The sequence below is a fragment of the Leptodactylus fuscus genome, chromosome 7 (genome assembly GCF_031893055.1).
Source record: "Leptodactylus fuscus isolate aLepFus1 chromosome 7, aLepFus1.hap2, whole genome shotgun sequence".
NCBI classification, from domain to species: domain Eukaryota; kingdom Metazoa; phylum Chordata; class Amphibia; order Anura; family Leptodactylidae; genus Leptodactylus; species Leptodactylus fuscus.
Genome location: NC_134271.1, coordinates 96,832,443 through 96,853,807, shown reverse-complemented (window position 1 = coordinate 96,853,807; position 21,365 = coordinate 96,832,443). Strand labels below are relative to the sequence as shown.

Below are 21,365 nucleotides of genomic sequence, written 5' to 3'. Positions count from 1 at the left end.
AGGAAATTCCTGAGGCCCTATTGAGGTGTCCATCATTTTAGGGGAATATTAGTGACACTATTATTCCTGCTAAATATGAAGGAATCTGTCATATAGTTTTCTGACATCACATCTTAACGGATTTATATTTTATTATACATTTGATAAAATTTTAAAAAATGTTATTGCTACCTAATTTTAGTTTAATCTTAGATTTTCCTGATTTCTTGTGTGCTTTATTACAGCTGAAGAGCACCATGTTGAACCGGTAATCACAGATGAAGACGACGGTCTCCCCATCGCAGAGTCGGGGACCATCAGCCTGTCCGGCAGCGGGACTGACCCAGACTTGTTAACATGTGGACAGTGTCAAATGAACTTCCCGCTGGGAGACATCTTGGTTTTTATAGAGCACAAGAAAAAACAGTGCGGAGGTCCGAGCGGAGGCTGCTATGAAAAAAGTCTGGATAAAAGTAGTCCTCCGCCCCCATCTCGCTCCGAGCTCAGGAAAGTGGCAGAGCCGGTGGAAATCGGTATCCAAGTCACGCCCGATGAGGAAGACCGTCTTCTCACACCTACAAAAGGAATTTGCCCGAAGCAGGAGAATATTGCAGGTACAGTACCATTTTTCCTTTTGTTGCTCTGTAGATGGTGATGTCCACAAGAAAGGGTCAGTGAGTACACGGCAAAAGCTAGCAAGAACCTCCAATAAAAGAAAAATAAAAAAAAATTAGGCAGTACTCCAAAATAGCTAAAAAGTTCATGGGGTTTAATGTCCCCTAATACCACCCAACGCTTACAGATTTGGTCAAATATTTTAGAATGTTTGCCAAATCTTAAGACTTTACCTAATTTGTTACAATTTTTTTTTTAGATCTAAAGAGCAGAAATCATCATAATTGTCGATGCCTCATGTACATCCCAATACTTAGGACAATTCATTTATTATGATATTTGGTATCATATGTAGCAATGGCCTCCAAGTTGAGAGTTCTGCTTCTTTGTACATAAAAACTTGTAGATTAAAATACACATGAAACTTAGTGTTCTGTAGGACCTTTCACCTCTCCTGTGATGTCTTTTTTATTAAATACTTGTGCGCCCCATAAACTAGTAATTCTTTTGAGCTCTGTATTGTGATGTTCCTCTGTTATTCCTCCTGCAAATCTTTGAATAAACTAATAATTGGGTGTTACCATTGTAACATCACTCTAGTCAGTGCACACTGGGTCACTATCTAGTTGGTACTGATGGTGCTCAGTACACTCTTGACAAAGGGAATGGTAATGCTCAGTTATCATTTTATTCATAAATTTCCAGTGGGAATAGCAGAGGAACAATACAATGTAGAATTCTAAGAACAGACACTCCAGAAATGTTATTACATGGGAAATGCAATGCATTGTCAGGATGGTAGACATGTCCTCTTTACAGTACCACATAGGAAACCTGACAGGCCCTCTGCATAGTAATACCCTAAAAAGTGTCCTCATAGTAACCCTCTAAAGATTGTTAAACTGTGCCCTAAAACCTAGAAGTAAAGGAGATGATGCATGCCTATAGGTGAGTATATCTGTGTAGGTGCCCTTTTATATGGGTAGGTCATATGTAAACAAGTTACAGCGCCCCTTATGTCTCTGAGTAGCCCCCAGATCATCACTTCAGGGACGGATTAGCAAGCTTGTTATTGAATCCATATTTAAGCTGATGCCCACTGAGAAAACAGGGGCAGTGTAGAGCACAGGGTCTCGGTGCTGTGGTGTAGCCGATGGCACTGACCTCTCCTCTTCACGGTAGTTATATGTAATAAGCAGTCGTTTAATCATCAGATGAAAGCGTCAGTATCTCGGCTCCTATCATGTGAAGTCACAGCTTTCATCTGCCTGGCACGGAGACTCTCACTACCTTATGAGTCTGAAGTTGCATTGATTTGCATGTTAGAAGTCGGAGGATTAGCGCTAATCCTAAACCTATTTATACTGAAGCCTGTGTGAAGGAGAGTTCCTTTTTACGTTTTCCTAGAATGCAAAACTTGTCATCTTCTCCTCCTCGATATAGCAATCGATTAACCAAAGGTAATTGGATAACCCTAGCCCTAAATATAGACGATGTATAGCCATGTATGCAACTTGTCATGGAACTACAACTCCAAGCATGTCCTGAGAGCCTTTGGCACTGACCTCTCCTCCTCTTGGGCAACAACTGGTTGCAGACCACTGCCTTCCAGGCCTGCTGCACAACAAATAGCTAATGGCTGTAAACCATTGATAGACTGTCCATTTTTCACTTTGCAAGCCATTCTTGGTGTTGTAGTTCCACATATTGCATACCACTGATGACCTCTCCTCTCTTTAGACTGCAGAGCATGTTCTATTAACACTGGAAAGCCACAGGTTGCAGACTACAGACTGTAGCATGTTGAGAGTTGTAGCTCTAAAACAGCTGAAGAGCCATAGGTTGCAGAACATTGATACTGTTGTGGCATGTTGGGAGTTGTATTATGATATATGGAAAGATAAAGTCTGCAGATCATTGACAAGCTCCTATTTTTAGTCTGCATGGTATGCTAGGAGTTGGACAGCTATAAACTGCTGACCACTGATGTCCCTTCCTGACCTCAGCTTGCAGGATGAGTTACAGGTCGCCGACCACTGATGGACTCTACTCACACCATCCTGCTACTGTCAGGCAACGCTGGGAGTTGTAGTTGTACTCCATTACTATAAAGACCAATCGAGCACAGTTATTAGAGACTGAAGCACTTGCAGCGCTGGGGCTTGTTCACGTCCTCGCTGGTGCTGTTGTAGAGGGAGACTGGAGACGGAGGTCGTCGCAGCGCTTGTCTATCAGGCCATATAACTCCTGTAACAGCAGAGCAGAGGGGACTGTTTCTCCCAGCATGCTTTTTGCAGATTACTATTGTTAAGAAGCCGCCAAAACACAGTGTCAGATAATAGAAACGTGTATTATTTGTATTCTCATATGACAGATATTCTTATTTCCTCACGTTACTGTCTGCGAGTCTTGGCTTCTCCCTCCCTCCTTGAGCTTCTTGGAAGCAGAACCTGCGATGTGCTCACAACACTTTATTTTTTTTTCCGAGAGACTTTTTCTTTGTCAGGACTTTTCTGGCAATGATTTGCTCACCAACTTTTAAAGCAATTATAGGTTAATCCCTAAAATAGTAGCAGAGACTTGCTGCGTCAGCGATAGGAAAAGTTTCTCTAAATTTTTTATTGAAACTGCATAAAAATTCCAGTTTTATTATGTTTAAAACTAAACGTTACTATGAGGGAAGTATTAAATCCGTAGCAGAGCTGAATTTGGGTGCTTGTACTACATACTTCAAAACATCCAGCAGTTTACATAATTACAAAGTCAGCTCTGCTACATTTGTGTGGATGGGATTTCTGAACAAGAATTTAAGAAACAGCTGTATATAGATGCAGCAGAACTTACTTTGTGAATATTGCATTGTGTGAGTGCTACAAACTTAGAAAATAGCCATGAGTTTACTAGACTACAAACCCAGCACTGCTACATGTCTGGTTAAAAGAATAGGTGTATATACTGTAGATGTAGCAGGGCTTCATTTAAGAATATTGCATTGTTGCAGCACATACACATTAGACACTCATCACTACTACATCACTATAGTTTAGGCTGAGTGTGTAGAGATCAGGTATATATAGATGTAGCAGAGCTTAATAGGTTATTTAGGTCCTGAGGTTACATCATTTAGCTGGATTTACCTGCAGTTGTATGTAAAATAGTGAGATAACATAACAAATGACAAACTCCGTTTTACATATTTGTATAGTTTAGACAGGGGTTTATAGAGGGGGATGTAGAGAACAGGTAGATGTAGATGTAGTAGGGCTTAGTCTTATATTTAGATTCTGGTGATATGTCATTTGTGTATAGTGGTAACACATAGATACAGTTCTCTGTGGAATATTGACATATTATAAGATACCAAATTACAAATTCATCTCTGCTGCATGTGTATACACAGAGTTTATAGAAGAGCATGCAGAGAACACCCATAGCTGTAGGAGAGCTGCATCCTTGTGGCCACTTAGTGATAATATTAATCTTACCTATAGTACAATTGGCAAACTCTTCCCTGCTACATCTGAATAACTATTTCTTGGAATGTTGTCATTGTTTTTATTCTATTGGAATCAAGATCTCAGAAATATCTGAGCCTCAGGCTGAGAATTTGTTCGCCATGTACGGCAGCTACTTGATTTACATTATTAAAATATGTGCGCCATTTTTTTCCTTTGGATCAGATGGGTTGATGCTGGTTCCTGTGTTATAGGAATACAGTAAAATTCCTCTGATCTGGCATATTATTATCCAGCAGTTCTGATAATCCAGCTGTGAATTTGAACATAGAATTGTATGATAACCTTGTATTTCACAAGAACAGAATCAGACATATAGTGCATAATAATGCAGATTATTTGGTGCCAGATTAAAGGAATTTGATGGTTAGTCAGTACAGGAATATGACACGAATTATAATCCAGTCTGTGTTCCTTTGACAATTGACAGAGAAATGGGGAACTCTTCTTATCTGACCCCTGATTGTGTCAGGATGGCAGTGCAGAAGGGGCAGCGATTTCTGGGCATGGGAGATAAACATTGCCACTGGCACATAGAAAGCCATTTGATTCCATTTTAATTATTTTGTTACAAATGGAGATTAGTTAAAGCTGTGTATGGCCGCGATTGATTGTTGAATGGGATGGCCGGGATTATCCCTTTTTTTAAGTCATGACAGCTAATTATCAGCGCTGTCGTTAGCTAAATATGTCCCTCTTATTGCTCTATGCCATGATGGGCTTTAGCCGTAACAAGGCAGCTCCCTGACACTCATCATATCTGCTTAGGATTCTTAATAGACAAAATTCCAGTCATTTCCTTGGTTCAAAGAAGCCAGGCGGCCGCTTGCGTGTGTGTCAAACTGGATGCTGTGAAGCTTGGCATGTGTAAGGTTTGCACGGGCATCCGAAGAAGAAGGCCTGCGGTGACACCTGATGTCGCTGCCTCTTAAGGGAAGCCGCAGTGTAATTACAGGAAGGGCAGATCACCAAACACACAGACGTCAACAACGAAAAAAGAGGCCAGTTAAAATAAGAGGAAAAAGTCAAAAAGACTGCACCCCTGACGTCCCGCCAGGACAAAAGCTAACCCAAAAAGTCTTATGTCTAATGGCTGTGCAATCTTATGCAATCGTTTGCCTCCTTTTATCAGGCATTTCAGACGGGAGAGAGGATGACTGCAACGTTCTGCAAAGAGATGACTGACAAATGACAAATGTCTACTTTACAATCATTATGTCTTGTATGTCGAAAATGGAAAGCCTCCTGAAATACTGAATTATATAGTTGTAAATGATATTCGCACCTTCTAAGTTGATGACATTAGAATTACCGCCCCTTCAAAGTGGTCATCTGCTTTTCTAAAATTGTATGCATAAGCTATAACCTTCATGGGACTCTTACATCAGCTGTTTCCCCTATGAACATGCATGCAAAAATTTTATTAGTGGTAATTGTGAGGACTTCAGCCTGTGTCTGATAGACTTCCATGGGAGACCACCGCGGTATACAGCAGCCTATGTGCTCATGGCCCACAGCTGATCTGTGGTGGTCCCAACAGACCAAAACTTTCCAATCTAAAATTGATGCTCTTACATATAAGACATTGATTTTGAAAAAGCAGATAACCTATTAAAGTCTAGGACTATACTGTGATTTGGGCCACAAATCCTGTCATGTGCCTAACATAAGGGAATGAGGTTGTGTGACGACCCTGATGATGCTGCGACCATGACTTCCGGGTCTTTTTGCTACTATAAGTTGCAGTTGCAGCGTCCATTCACTTACATTGGTGAAAAAGTCCTGGACAAAATCACTGGCTAAATTTTACTAAGGAGATTGTAGTAACAAGATACCGATTTGTAATGTGACGATGGGCCGCCATGACTGATAATTTGTACTGAGATCCATTATTAGAAACTATTTAGCTTTAAAGGGCCAGTCACCTACAGTCAGTCAACAACTTAGAGGTGCACATCATTAGGGGGAATTAACATGTGACGCTAGGTTCACACTAGCGTTCGGGTCTCCGTTCTGAGCTTTCCGTCTTCTGCATGCAAAAGACGGAAAGCTGGCAGAGCGGGTCCGGCCGTGAGCAGCGGTGAGCGTTTTATGCTCTCCGCCGCGAAACCGGTTTTTTAAAACTGGACACCGAGTACTGCATGTCCGACTCTGTGTCCGATTAAAAAAAAAAACGGTTTCGCGTCGGAGAGCATAAAATGCTCACCGCCGCTCACGGCTGGACATCTTTCAAACCCATTCAAATGAATGGGTATGAAAGAGTCCTGCAGGTTTCCATCTCCTGCCTTTGTTTTGTGCAGGAAATGGAAACCTGCAGAACGGAGACCGGGCGCAGATGTGAACGAGCCCTGACAGATTTGTTGTAGAAATTGACTTTTCCATTCGTGCGTCAAGTACAGTATGCAGAAACCCATGTGCCCCCCAAAGAACTCTATTGATATAAGTGGGAGCGATGTACGGCTGAGGGATTTAGATAAGGTTTTGACTATAGGGCACACATGGTCAGATCTTACTGGCCACCACCTACAATCCTGTAGTCACCCACACAGATATGTTTTCCCCGCAGTGCTAAAGACTTGACATTCATGGTATATTTAGAGCAAGGTATGCGGCAGAGGCTGAAGGTGTGTCTGTGGCCGTCTGTCACACTTTTACAGTTCGGTTGCATAGAAGAGATTAGATAAGAGCCCCGGGTCATCACAAGACTGCATTCTTCACAAGGAAATAACACGGGCTGGATGGTCACTTCCATTCCCGGTACACTCACCAGGAAACATCTCACAAAATAAATGCAGTTTATACGCTCAGCTGCTCATGCTGGTATTTTTGTAGCCGGGTAATATAGTTATCGTCCAGAGCTCAAGGACAACACTAAAGTTCATTCTATCTTTTTTTTTTTCTATATTGATAACTGCAGATATTTCTATGCCCTTTTTTGGGCATCAACTCCCTGTAATATGTTATATGACATATGCAATAATTTCTTTTGAAAATTTTTGTAAGAAAAATTAGAATTCAATTAGAAGTTCTGTGAGTAAAGGCCATGACCAAGATCACTATAGGTAGAAATAAGTAGAATTTGCAAAGTGTGGATTTAGGTCAGACTTTACTTGCAGTTTTAACTCTTGGGGTAAGTTCACACGGGGTTTTTTGGACCGGAACCTGAGGCGGAGGCCGCCTCAGGTTCCCGTCCGAAATATGGGTAGCCGTGACTGAATGCACCGGCATCCAGTCACGCACTCCGCTCTGGATTAGGCCCAATGAATGGGCCTAGACCGGAGAAGGGAGTGTCTTCAGGCCGAATCGCAAGGCAAATTGGCTTGAAGAATGAGCATATTGCTTCTTTTTTCCCGGGAGCTGGAAGAAACGCCTCCTGGAAAATAGAACTGACCGGCTCCCATTGATTTCAATAGGAACCGTCTTTTTGGTCAGGATTGTGAGGCTAATACGGCCTCAAAATCCTGACCAAAAAACCCTGTGAGGCCTCATGTTCATGACAGTAGCGTTTTTTTACTGTACTCAAATACTGATATCCAATCCACAAAAACACATCAGTATGTCATTCACAAACACAGAGCCACAAAAAGATGATACCCTACATTTGTTTATGCTGCAAATGTGGACAAAAATAAGACATACTTCAGAATTTGCGCTGCTTGGACACAGCACATGCTTGGCCCATAGAAATGCATGTTTCCGTACTTTCATGGAAGCTATGGTGATGTGTACAAGGTCTTAGGGTATGTTCACACAGCAGAAATGATAGAGGAATTTGAGGCAGAGTTTCTTGTCATATTCTTATCTTATTTCTGCCCCTCTGGAATCCATAGTAAGATCTCTGTCTCCCATTGAAAACAATGGGAGGTTGAATTTGGTGCTGATTTCTGCCTTAGAATCAGCATGATATTACACCATGTGAATGGGCTCTGAAATAGGTGGAGAATGGTAATTTCCCAGATTGGGCATCCAAAAATGTTCACTGTGGGCAGAAACGTTTGAGGATTGCACATTTTGGATTGTATTCCAGGTCCTGTGTTACAGGTTTGGGAATAGGTATTAGTTAGTAGAGGTCTTAGGCCTGCTTGCAGTACTTTTCTCTCCGCATGATTCGTGCGGACACCGCGCAGAAAACACAGGAACCCCATTATAGTCTATGGCGTCCGTGTGGTTTCTTAGCTAATCGCTTTTAATGTTTTGGACTGTTTGCCGGCCTTCTGTACCACTCATCTCAACTCTTTATATCTACTAAAGGAGTTTCAATGGACCTGAAATTGATTTTTCATACTGATGAGCTATCCAACACCCAGACCCTATACAGATCAGCCTTCAGGCGTAAGAAACTACCGCAGTGCACGAAGACCATGTGCAGTCTACTCTTGTTCATCTAATAGTAGTGGCACTACAGTTCCCTGGAATCACCACTATACAATGGATGGAGCTGTAGAGTCGTGTCTGTTACTTGAGTAGGAACAGCCTGAATGTACAGGTGCTTATGGCGCTTTGAACTTGCCGAAACTACTGACCTCTACAAGGTGTCAGACCCTCACAAGGTGTCGGACCCTATCCTGTGAATTGATCTTCAGCATGAAAAATACATTTGGGACCAGGAAACCCCTTTTTAGATTAGATAAATATGTCTTGTGATATACTTTTATACTATAAACATAATCCTGCAATACTTTGGTAATTTTATAATCTCCCCCTATTTAAGCAGCTGAGAGGGGTCCTCATTTTTATTATTGCTATAAGTCCTTTGTCCTGGTATTCCTCATTACATTGGATGATATATCACATAAGAATTTGTTCTTTTGATTTAGTGACTTCTCTAGTCACAAAATACACAAAGAGTGTGACACATGGAGCGTTTAGAGCTGCTTTGCTCTATATAATTGAATGAACAAAAACATGGGAGGCAGTCCATAGGTGAATTGGGGTTATAATCATCCCCAGGGATGGATAGATATCACAGCAGCTCTGCTTGTCTATGGTTTCCCTATTTTATCTGTCCATATCTTAAACTGCAGACAAACACTGGTGTATGCTTTTTGCCTTGGTGTAGTGCGTGACTACACCTCCACTGGGTTGTAAGGGAAAGAGGTTCTGAAGGGGCCAGCGTGGAAAAGAATGTAGCACATGACAGGTTATTACTGATACAAACCACCTGCACATTACCTATATTATCTGCGTCCAGTCCCTTTTTACAAATCATCTTCAGAAACTATGCAAAAAATGTACTTTGTTATTGTAAAAATAGATTTCATGTGCATACTGAGAATACATTGTTTACAGCAAGGTCAGAGCCGGGCAGACCTCGAAACTGTGCGGGTTAGGTAAATTCCTCCGGCCAGCTTAACCTGCTGAATATACTGTACCATTTGCAGGTGTTATATATTTTATTATAAAAGTATATATAGTATTGATTGAGGTTCATGACCCCGGACCTGAACCATGTGCTGCCAACTTTCGAGCACTTAAAGGGGTTTGCCAGGCTTATCAATTCATGATGACCTATCCTTTCTCCAAAATCTTTCCTGCTACCTTTAGGCTAAGGCCTCACATAGCAGGCCGCAGCTGAAAAACGCTGCAGAAAAGACCGCGGTGGAAAGGCATTGCGTTTTTTTCCACTGCGCTTTTCTTAGAAAGTCTGCAGAGGAGAACCATGTCCCGTACGTTCTTTGCTAATATTGCAGCAACACATAGCATGTAGGATCTCAACAGCATTTAACATTTAGACAAGACTAAACTGGAATGGGCCTACTTTCTCCAGAGGCCCCAATAGCAGCTATGTGAGGTGCCTGTCTGTATGTTAGGGATGGCCTTAGGGGCCGTGATCCGATATTATGAATACTCTCCTTTACTAGAGAGATCATCAAGTCTCACTGATAATACTGCAATGTGGCAAGTGGCTCAGTGCCTACAGTAAATGTTTTGTAAGGCTAAGGTCATGGTTCCTTTCTCATTAGAGAAACATCTGCATGAACTTTGTGTTTACATGTGTTTTCTATGGTTGCGTTAGTTTACTTTCACACCCTCCAAAACTGGTAGGGTAATTGGCATCCTATGAAATTGTCCTTGTTGTGCAAGTAAATTGTAAGCTTTTCTGACTATAGGGATTGACTGATGTTAGAACATACACATATTTCATGCTTCCCTCAGGGTACAGTATTGGTTTCATGTCCCTCAACACTCCACCTTATGTTATTATCAAACTTCATCTGGACCTCTGTTTGTGCGATCATACAACATGCTGAAAGATTATCGCACCTTCTGCCATCTCCTACGACACCAGCATCACTCCTCCTACAACACACCAGATTCACGCCTACTACATGCCACAGTGTGCCAGCATCACACCTCCTGTTACCCAGAACTATGAGCCAAAAGATGGCACTGCACTACTGCAACACCCCCTACAACAGACCTTGGACAGTTACTTTCACACTTCCTACAATGCACAATGACAGCTTCAGCATTTCATTTTGAAGACTAGGGTTTCCTATCTATCTATCTATCTATCTATCTATCTATCTATCTATCTATCTATCTATCTATCTATCATCTCTTATCTATTCACCCATCCGTTTCTCTCTTACCTATCTATATGTTCAGCTCCCTATTATCTATTAGTTTCACTTATATGTCTGTGTATTCATCCATCTCTTTTGTTATGTTTATGTCTATCTCTCTCATCTACCTATCTCTCTGTCTATCTATCTATCTATCTATCTATCTATCTATCTATCTATCTATCCATCCATCCATCCATCCATCCATCTGTCTATCTGGGACACAGCTTCCAATATTTTGAGCCTACTTACTTAGTAGGTATCATTTTATAACTTCCCAATCCCATGGTTTTTCCTATGAAAAAATCCATAATTTTACAATGATATACAGACATATAACCTCGTATATCACCAACTTTTTTATTCTCTTTTCTTGAACTAATTACAGCTCCATCACACAGGGGTGAAAGCTAAAATACTGGGTGGAGTATCTGGGGATTTGGAATCCGGAAATCCCAGAGATGTAATGAAAACAGAACGGACTTTTCACTCGCACTGTGTCTTGCTGGCAGCGAGTTCGCTTTCACGAGCCAATGTTTTTATTGTTGGTGTGCTCTAGACAAGTAGTGGGAACAACTCGTTAACCCTTCTCGCTGACTTTAAAAAAATGTTCAAACTCATCTAATTTTCCATGCTTTTTCAAAAACGATCATTTAACCCTTGATTTGGAGGCAAAAATCTGCAGTGCATTATGGATCTTTTCTATCATACAAAAGGTCAGCCATATGCACAGCAGATGTTAAAGCCTGTGCGGCCACGCTTTTTTTTTTTTTTTTAGCCATTAAAACACTGGCCGTGAGTACTGTCACCATATATCACTGCTTTGCAAGCATAATTGGTATATGAATATATTAGCATATTTTACTGAGACGCTGCTAAAAATAAAGTTCCCACGGTGTCGTTTTCACGTATTTATTAATTTGTTCCAATTGCTGGATGTCCATTCCTTTCGCTTTTTTGTGGCCTGAACCCTATTGTTAGGTTTCTGCATTCAGAATTTCACACCAGTTCCTCTCATTACAGACTTGGCTGTCTGCAATTGCATCATCAGATCCATTCACTGCCTGAGACCATCTTGGGCTGGGTTCACACTGCTATTTTTCATCATGTTGTTTTGACATGTATTTTCTAGGATGAGGATAAAAGCTTAGGTACATGACCCCGAGCACCTTATGGGCATGAACTGAAATCCAACAGTTCAGTTGGTTTGAAAAGCTGCGTCTATGGGAGTTTCTGTTTTTAAATCTGTCCAGAGTTTTTTTTTCTTACATTTAGGTCAATGGACGACAGATTGGGCAACGGATGCATGAATGACATCGGTTTTGTAATCAGTCTTCCAATCTGTTCCAATTGGGAAAATATTCCCACAATGGATGTTTTTGTTTTTTTCGTATTCACTTTAAGCGGACGTAATATTTTTTTTGGGTAAAACTAATACGGTATGTTTTTTTGGAAAAGCTCAAGTGTGATTGAACCCAGGCTAATCTTGTCTTTGGAAGCTGAAGCTGCTATTAAAATCATGACACCTTCCTGCAGATCCCATACCAAGCCGGCATCCCGGCCGCCGGATTCCTGGAATGTTGGAGTCTGTGCATAATTTGGGGATAATTGCACAGCTGCTCTTGGGGTCTGCATCTCTGCGCTGACCTTGGTCAGTGCGTCTGCCCCTGAATACATGTTTGCCTTCTCTTCCCCTTGTCTTTTTGTTTCACTTTGACAACCCCCCCCCCCCCCCCCCGCCTCCTCCTCAACTCCTTGTCTGTTCTCATTCCATAAACACTGGGATCATTACAAATCAGCTCCCATAGTAGAGCAGGCAGCTCCTTTGTGATCTCCCCCTTCCTCTGTCTCAGAGCTAAGAGTATGGTTTGTATTAAGGTCGCTAACAAAAAAGATCCAAAAAACAAAAATGTCAGCATTGGTCCAAGTATCTACAAACCCCAAATAAAGAATTATTAAGTGTAGGGTGGGGTATAAAGTACGACATAATATTACAGTGTCTCCACAGATGGATTATGGGAACAGCTCCTCCCCCACACTAAAACCTACTAAGTTAATTACTGTGTCATTTCCATGTCTGAGAGCATCAGTGAGACACGACTTCCTAGGAGACACAATGCCATTTTCTTTTACACTCCTACAAAGACGGCATACTACATACACATGGACAGGTTTATGTATTAACACCAGAGAGATGGCAACACAAAGTCACCCAATAATACTGGATGTCTTTACACGTATGGAGCAGACATGTATTTATATCTATACTGACAGTATACATATAAAACAATGTGTGTGTATACAGAGTAAATGAATTAAAGGGGATGCCCGGGATTTACAGAAAACTCAGCAGCAGTGTGGGTATAAAACAACAAAAAAGGGGGCATTCTCGCCATTCCCATACTGAAACACACTATACAAGAGGCTGACATGACCGCTAAGACCAATCTCACTTGCATATGTCACTGAGGCCATAGATTAGTTACAACAGTCATGTCAGGCTCTCTCAGAGTTCGGCATGGGAGGTGACAACTTGGACAACAGAGCTTCAGGGATAGGTGAATATGTCTTTCTTTTGTTTGTTTATTTTGCACACACCTTGGTCGCCCTTGACTTTGCCATAAATCCTAGACTGTGGACAACCCCTTTAAATCATATGAAGTATAGAAATTGTATCTGTCTGTCTATTTAGCTGTCAACTACTTATTATCAACTGTGAATCTGTCTATCTATCTATCTATCTATCTATCTATCTATCTATCTATCTAATCATACCATTTATCTATCTATCTATCATCTATCTAATCATACTATCTATCTATCTAATCGTACCATCTATCTATCTATCTATCTATCTATCTATCTATCTATCTATCTATCTAATCATACTATCTATCTAATCATACTATCTATCTATCTATCTATCTATCTATCTATCTATCTAATCGTACCATCTATCTATCTATCTATCTATCTATCTATCTATCTATCTATCTAGCCATACTCTATCTATCTATTTATCTAATCATACTCTATCTATCTATCTATCTATCTATCTATCTATCTATCTATCTATCTAATCATACCATCTATCTTTCTTTCTTTCTTTCTTTCTTTCTTTCTTTCTTTCTTTCTTTCTTTCTTTCTTTCTTTCTTTCTTTCTTTCTTTCTTTCTTTCTTCTATCTCTTTCTCTCTTTCCTTTGATACTATGTAGTACAGTTGTTTTCTGTAATTTCCTTATAGTAGACATACAATAACATTTGTCTCCGATGTCTGTTTCAGGTGCATGATTCCTAGAGACTATGGTAAAATCCTTGAAAAACTTCTTGAAAATACCCACATGTTAGTAACACTGGGGTGTGATAGAGGAACACTTTATTATATCTTTCCTCTTTCTTGCATGGGGCAGGACTGTGAAGTGTCAGCCTGAGACTTCTATGGCCCAGGCCTCCTCTTACTTTCTCGGGTGGGCTGTTACCAGCTCGTAAAGAAGGGAGATTGAAGGGAAGTTTCCGAAGCAGGAAGTTTTATTTATTCTTTTCTTTTTTTTCTTTCCCAGTTTCACGGGTGGCAGCCAGACTTGGCACCCGGCCATGGTATCTTTTGAAGGAGCAGAGAACCAAGTTGAAATTTATAGAGCACAGTGTAGTAGGTTCAAGGGCTGGAAACTGCCAACAACTTCAGTCTCTTTTGTTACTAATCAGTCCTGCGAGCGGTTAAGCCGGTTTGCTCACTTGTACCTCATTTTACCCAGCAGACACATTTTGTTCCTTTAACTATTTTAGTTCTGGTATTTTAACTCGAGTGAAGGAATTCCTGGGTTTGGACTTGTTGGCCATAAATGCAATCGGAATCAGGTATATTAAGATTTCCGTAAAGGACATTTGTCCCATGTCAAAATTAAAGAATAGACTTGTATCATGCTTAAACCTTTATACAACTTTTGTTTAAGTTGAGAATGATATGAAAGAGTCCTGGTCCAACACCACTGCCATATCTACATGTACATATCTCACCAGTGTTACATATATAACACCTTCTCTGTTTCATTTCTAATTTTGAACGTACCCATATTTAGCATAGTATAGTAAGTACAGTTGCCTACCACCCACTCCACTTCCTGTTTCAGTGACTACCTGTTTAGTGGATACAGCTAGTCGTACTGTAGTCACCACCAAGGGTTTGTCTGCTGGATACAGTCTTTCAATGCTACTTGTTCAGGTTCCTTGCAGGAAGTATGAGAAGATACAACATAAAGTTATGCTCTTTCATTGCGTCCGTTGATTGTAGAGGATTGCAGGACCTGAATTGCCTTGGGGTAGACAATGGGGCAAATCTATAAAGACCAGCATATCTTATGCCACTCCTTAAAAAGGCCCTAATGGGTGCAGGGAACGGGAGGTTTATATCCAGACTGTGCCCTCCTCATAAATCTGTTATGGCTAGTTCACATGGGGGCAGGTGGGGCAGATTTTGGCAGCGAGAGTGACGGGGAGCCGCATCACTCTCGGGTCAAAACCTGCTTGCCATGACCATCGCGGTCGCGGCTTCCCCCTCTGGAGTCGGCTCAAATGAATGGGCCGACGCCGGACGTTGCTGCCGCCAGGCGGAATGCACGGCGCAGCTCCCGCCTGAAGAAAGGGCAGCTCGATTCTTTTTTCCGCTATCGGCAACATGCTGATAGCGGAAAAAAGAACGCTAGTGGTCTCAATAGGCCACCATTGTATGGAGGCGGATTTTGAGGCGAAATCTGCTGTCAAAATCCACCTCCTTGCCCCTGTGTGAACTATCCCTTAGATATCCATGCGCCGAAATTGAAATCTACATCAGTTAGGAGCTGGTGTACATTTACATTCAGCTTACACCTGAAAATTAGTGCTGAGTTATATCTCAGGGCCAATAAATCTATATGGCCAATGCACTGACTTACTTGACCTTTGGTCCATTCTGAGTTTCATCTGTCCTGGGTGCAAAGGATTACATTCTAGACAGGAACCTGGATTTCTACAATTTTCCTTAGATCTATCCTGCCCATTACCCATTAATGAGTACACTTATGTTATGTCTACTCAGTGGACATAGAATAGATCTAAAGTACACTGGACTTAGCAGAGAGTCTATGGCTGAAATATGTGACTGTATCTCTGATTTCTGTTTTGGATGTTCGTTTGCAGATTGGACTCAATAGAGTTAACCTGAATTAATAGCACTGATAAACATGCTAAAACCCGCAGCACATTCATTATACTGAATAGTTTATTGGGAGCATATGAAAGCAGTATAAAATACCTCCTCCACGCTCTTTACTTGCAGAATGTCACTGGATTTTGTTGTAATTGTGCCCTCTTGAACATATGAACAAGGCCTTAAACGATCTCAGTAACACTAGTAAGTAGGTTGGTGTTAGTGGATCCCACATTTATTATCTGGAATGGCCCATCTCCAAGTTACACATTACCAGATAATCTATCTATCTATCTATCTATCTATCTATCTATCTATCTATCTATCTATCTATCTATCTATCTATCTATCCATCCCTCTATCCATCTATCTATCATCTATCCATCCATCCATCCCTCTATCTATCTATCTATCCATCCATCCATCTATCTATCTGATTGGTCTTTGAATATGTATAAGAAAAAGGCATCACCACCAAAATCCAGTGGAAAAAAATGGACTCGTTCAGGCTTGAGAAAGGTCTCTGAACTGAAACGTTACACATAGAACAATCAGGTCAATTTTTTTCACTGGATTTTGGTGGTAATATCTATCTATCTATCTATCTATCTATCTATCTATCTATCTATCTATCTATCCATCTCCTGCCTTCTTTTTCATTACAACTCCTTGCTTCCTACCTTTCTCCTTTCTCCCCCTTCTTTATATCAATCTGTCATCTAAATTTCTTTCTTCCTTCTATTTATCTGCTGCCTTACTCTATCTATCTATCTATCTATCTATCTATCTATCTATCTATCTATCTATCTATTTATCTATCTATCTATCTATCTATCTATCTATCTATCTCTATTTCCTTTCTGGGGTCTTTTGCCTATAGTGTGACAGATAAGACACTTGTCGCATTTTAGTCCTGCGTGTGATCTTGGCTGGCCATGGTGATTGGACATTTGGTAGAAATACACAGATACTGTAATCATTTGGTAGTATAATGGACATATGAGCATAGCTTAAAACCATAGATCATAAATCCTACCGGTTTTAAATTGTAGATGTTTTCTCAAGCTTAAGAAAGGTCCATTTGGGCTGGACAGAAACATGGCTACACATCGAATAAAGAGTCTCTGTCTTTGATTTGATAGAAGATCCTGGTGTGGAGATGTTTTTTTTTCCATCCAGTAAAGAATTTTTGACCAAGATCCCATGTTGGCATGTACCCATTTGTTTTGTGTTAACATTGTGCCGCTTTGTATTATCTATCTATCTATCTATCTATCTATCTATCTATCTGTCACTTGTTTAGTTCCCTCTTGCTTTTCTCTCCCATCATTCTTCCCTTATTCTCTTCAATCCATCCATCTACATTTCATTCTTTCCTCCTCCCTTACTTCTGTTCCATTTATCTAAGTATCACCTCCCTCTTATTCCTTCTCTTTATTTAATTTCCTTCTTGTTTCTCTCTTTCTGTTCTCCCTTCTTTATATAGCTATCTATGTTTTTCCATTGCTCATACCCATCGTGTTCATTTCATTTCTGCGGTCCTTTGTTCATCAGGTGACCGATAAAGTCACTTGTCGTGTGCCTGGTCCTGCATGTGAACTTGGCCAGCCATAGTAATTGGACATTTGGGAGAAACACACAGATACTGTAATCATTTGGCAGCAAAATGGAAGAGTGTGATATTAGCAGTTTTTTACTTTTTCTAATTTGAGCGTTAAGAACGGCGGTGCGTCTCTCCAAGAGTTTCACATCTGCCGGAGCTGTGCATCATTCCCTGGGGTCCCATTTATAACAATCTAACAAGATAGGATTTGCCTTTGAATATCTGTAAATATGGCTTAAGATCACAAAACGAAACTCATCATTGTTGAAGACTAAAAGGCAGAAAAGCGTTGTTTGATGAATGTGCATATTGTCGCTTCCTTCACACACACACAGGAGATAAAACACTTAGGAAAGTTGCTCTTTCCCTCAAACATCTGCATTTGCACACATTTAATTGCCGCTTTTCTCCGTCCTGAGAGTTAAGATTTGTCGTCAGGCAGCTGCTTTTATTAGGGTTTATCATTTGCTAAAACTACAAGGAGAAGGTAACCCTTTGTGTGCTGAGACAAGGCAGGCAGTCATTGAATATTTGTATTGTCTCAGATGGAAAATTCTTGCCTAAACATTTTGATAGTATTAACTAATAGAACTATTATTTGGATATTCCTGAAGCTATTTAAGCACAATATGACATTATTATTTTTATGTTATATAATACTAAAAATATGGCACCCCATGGGCGTATTATTTAAGTACTGCCCGGTGTTATTATTTGGGTGCTGTGTAGAACTACTAGGGTAGGTCCCCTATAGGACTATGGCGCAGCAAAATTTCCATGTATCTGAAAAATGGAAGAGATTTAGGAATATGTGTGGGAAGTTATCTGCAGCATTCCCGCAATGGAATCATTTGCGGCATGCATTTCTGCTGCGGATTTTCACCAATTACACTATGATATGATACTTTATGATACAGTTTATGGCCTTAAAATTATTATTCAGGCACTGTTTGGCCACTATTTGGGCATTGTGTGGCGCTATTCATTGGGTGATACATGTCACTATTATTTGACCACGTCATGGTTTGTCCAGTCTCTAGTAATATGATTTGAGTGGTGTGTAGTCCTATTGTGGTAGTATTATATGATCACTATATGGTAATTTTACTTGTCAGTAAGGTACTTGCAATGATCACATTGATTTTTAACATCTTTATTCCAAATCACAAATTCAAGTCAATGTTGAAACATTCATCTTTGGCGCAACTTGCAAACTCAGCCCTGCTATATCTGTACCTACGTGTATTAATATGGAGGTATTCTGTGTACCTACATAGGTGACTATTGATCCCATTGTTGATGACTACTTGGCTTCTGATTGGTTGGCTATTTACTTTCAATAATTTTGTGCTCGCATCAGCCTTTCGCCCATGTGGTAGCAAGATCCATGTGCGTGTGTGGTATTGTAACGCTGGAACCACATAAGTGTTGTTTTTATTAGCCAGACCCTTCATCTTTTGTTTGCTGCGGTATATAATTCACAGCAGATTATTTGTATATGGATAATATTATTGGATAGAAAATCCCTAAAATGATAGTATAAATGTCCTGCAATGAATTGACTGTGTTATTATTTTTCATTAAATAGTGTTCTTTTTGTCTAATTGCTTTCCTCTTTCTGTAGTTTTGCTGGTGATCTATTAGACGTAGGTAAATAAATCATATTTACATTTGGCATTCCTGGTAGTGGAAAGAAAAAAAAAAATCACTTGGCTGTTTTTATTTCCTCGTTTCTAAGCATTTGCTTCCTACCTGTTTTTGAGCGAGTGCCCAGAAATAGTAGTTTTTTTTTCTGTGAAAAGAGAGAATAATGCCAGGCTGCCTCGCTCCTGCCAAATAAACTGCTGGATTGCAAAACTCTGTGACGTTCTTCAGCTCAGTTCGGATTTCCTGAGAAGTTTTTGCACATAGTTAAGGTTGGTGAGCTTGGGAGAATGGTGGATCCCTTGTTCTGATGGATATCACTCCTGGATTTGATACCTTCTTTTGCTGGGACGTGTTCTTTTATTCTGCTTATTTTGACTAGTTCCTAGTTTCATGAATATTTACTTTTATTTATAGTGTGTTGTGTAATTTCCTTTGCGTGTTCAGAGATTCCATAAATCTGCATTTTAGGGCATTTATGTGGCCCCTCTCCAAGTAGCTCTCCTTGTCCACACCAGTCGCTTGTTCATAACGTTCCTCTGTCTACTTTTATTTAGCGAATGAAAGCAAGTTTTATGTGTGTTATGTTTTTATTTAACTTTTTGGAAGCAGGGCACATGTCTCCATTTACTTCAGCAGGGAAAAGAACAAACACAAAATATCTTTTTTTGTGTTGTTTGTGACCTTTTAGATTTTTCAACAGAAAGCACTTATTAATTTACTTTTTATTTTTATAAAAAGTATTTTTTTTATACCTTGCAACTATTGCGCCTTTTTTCCAAACTGCATGGCAATGTGGTGTGGTTTTCATTGCATGTAGGATTAAGGCTGAGGCTCCACGTTGCGGAAACGCAGCTTTTTTGTTGTAGATTTTTAGCCAAAGCCAGGAATGGATTACACAGAAGGTTGCAAGTACTTGCTATATATTTCCCATTCATTTTGTAGCCATTCTTTCACTCAAAAAAATGCAGCAAAATCTGCAACAAAAAAAGCTGCATTTCTGCAACATGGGGCCTAAGCCACTTCTAAAAAAGCACCAAAAGTCCTTAGTGAGATTTTGAACAAAATCATAAAACAAATCCTGGCCTGCTTTCAACCCTAAGTCTGAGGCCCCACGTTGTGGAAACGCAGCTTATTTGGTTGCAGATTTTGCTGCGTTTTTTTGAGGCAAACCTAGGAGTGGCTACAAAAGGAATGGGAAACATAGGAAGCTCTCATACTTCTCCCATCTGCTCAACCCAATTTCTGACTTTGGCTCAAAAAACGGCAACAAAATCTGCAACAAAAAAAGCTGCGTTTCTGCAACTTGGGGCCGCAGCCTTAAGTAGTGTCACCTTAATTTTAGGCTGTTGCTAGTGTTTTTTAAGGCGGCCACCCACAGATTATCGACTGCATCCATAGCAGAGTTGATGCAGAAGCACCTGTGACTGTTCCTAATCTGAAAGGGGCTTGTAGAGAACCATGTGTGTCCCGCCAAAAATATCCCCGCTCAGATAAATGGAACTGATTTTCATTCACAGAGTTTTTGTTTCCAGTCTTCTGTATGTGAATTCATACGGGGACCTGTTGATATTCACAGCCATTTTTATCTCATGTACAAAAACCAGAAGGGACAGAAAGAGGGGATGCAGCGACCAATCACATCACATGACCAATCACGTGACTCCGCTTTGGTGTTTAATTTACAAAATGTTGGGTTCTGATTGGCTGTAGATATACTTCCCTATAGATCCTATCTACTTCATAGTGGGGCAAAAAGCAGTTCTTGATACTGAGTTGTATTGCTTGCTGCAAGGTCTTGCTTTTTGGTTGTGTCCTCAAAGTACTTTTTCTTATAATATTTCTTTTTTAATGATTTATCAGTTTTGGCAATTTTTCAAAGCCCTCCAGAAGCAAACCATAGGCAAAACATAAGAGCATATTTTCTTTGAAATATTAATTATTAATCTTACTTTTTCACTAACTTGTCTACTCCATAACCATGAATTTTACATTTTGACTTAAGAAGAAAGTACATGTAAAATAAGGAGTATTTCAAGTCATTCCTTCCATAAAGTCGCCATAGGCCTCATGTATGACACCTGGTACAGACACCTGAAGTTTTGTCAGTGACAACCAAACCGGATGACGGTTTCATTTTTTTCTAGTCTGTTTTGGATTGGTTACCATAGAATTATTAGAAACTGTGCCATCTATTAAAATGAATGGAGTGGAAAAAAGTGTTCCAATTGACAATCTCAGCACTGCTACATCTGTAT

General features: G+C 40.2%; 1 protein-coding gene across 3 annotated transcripts in view; it reads left to right on the top strand.

The window, feature by feature from the left end:
- Positions 1–21,365, top strand: part of BCL11B (BCL11 transcription factor B) — a 74,163-nt gene that overhangs the window by 13,054 nt on the left and 39,744 nt on the right. For all 3 annotated transcript variants that reach the window (XM_075282576.1, XM_075282575.1, XM_075282577.1), the window contains exon 2: positions 225–593. In XM_075282576.1, the coding sequence (XP_075138677.1) occupies positions 225–593 (369 nt within the window). The remainder of the gene's footprint in view (positions 1–224; positions 594–21,365) is intronic.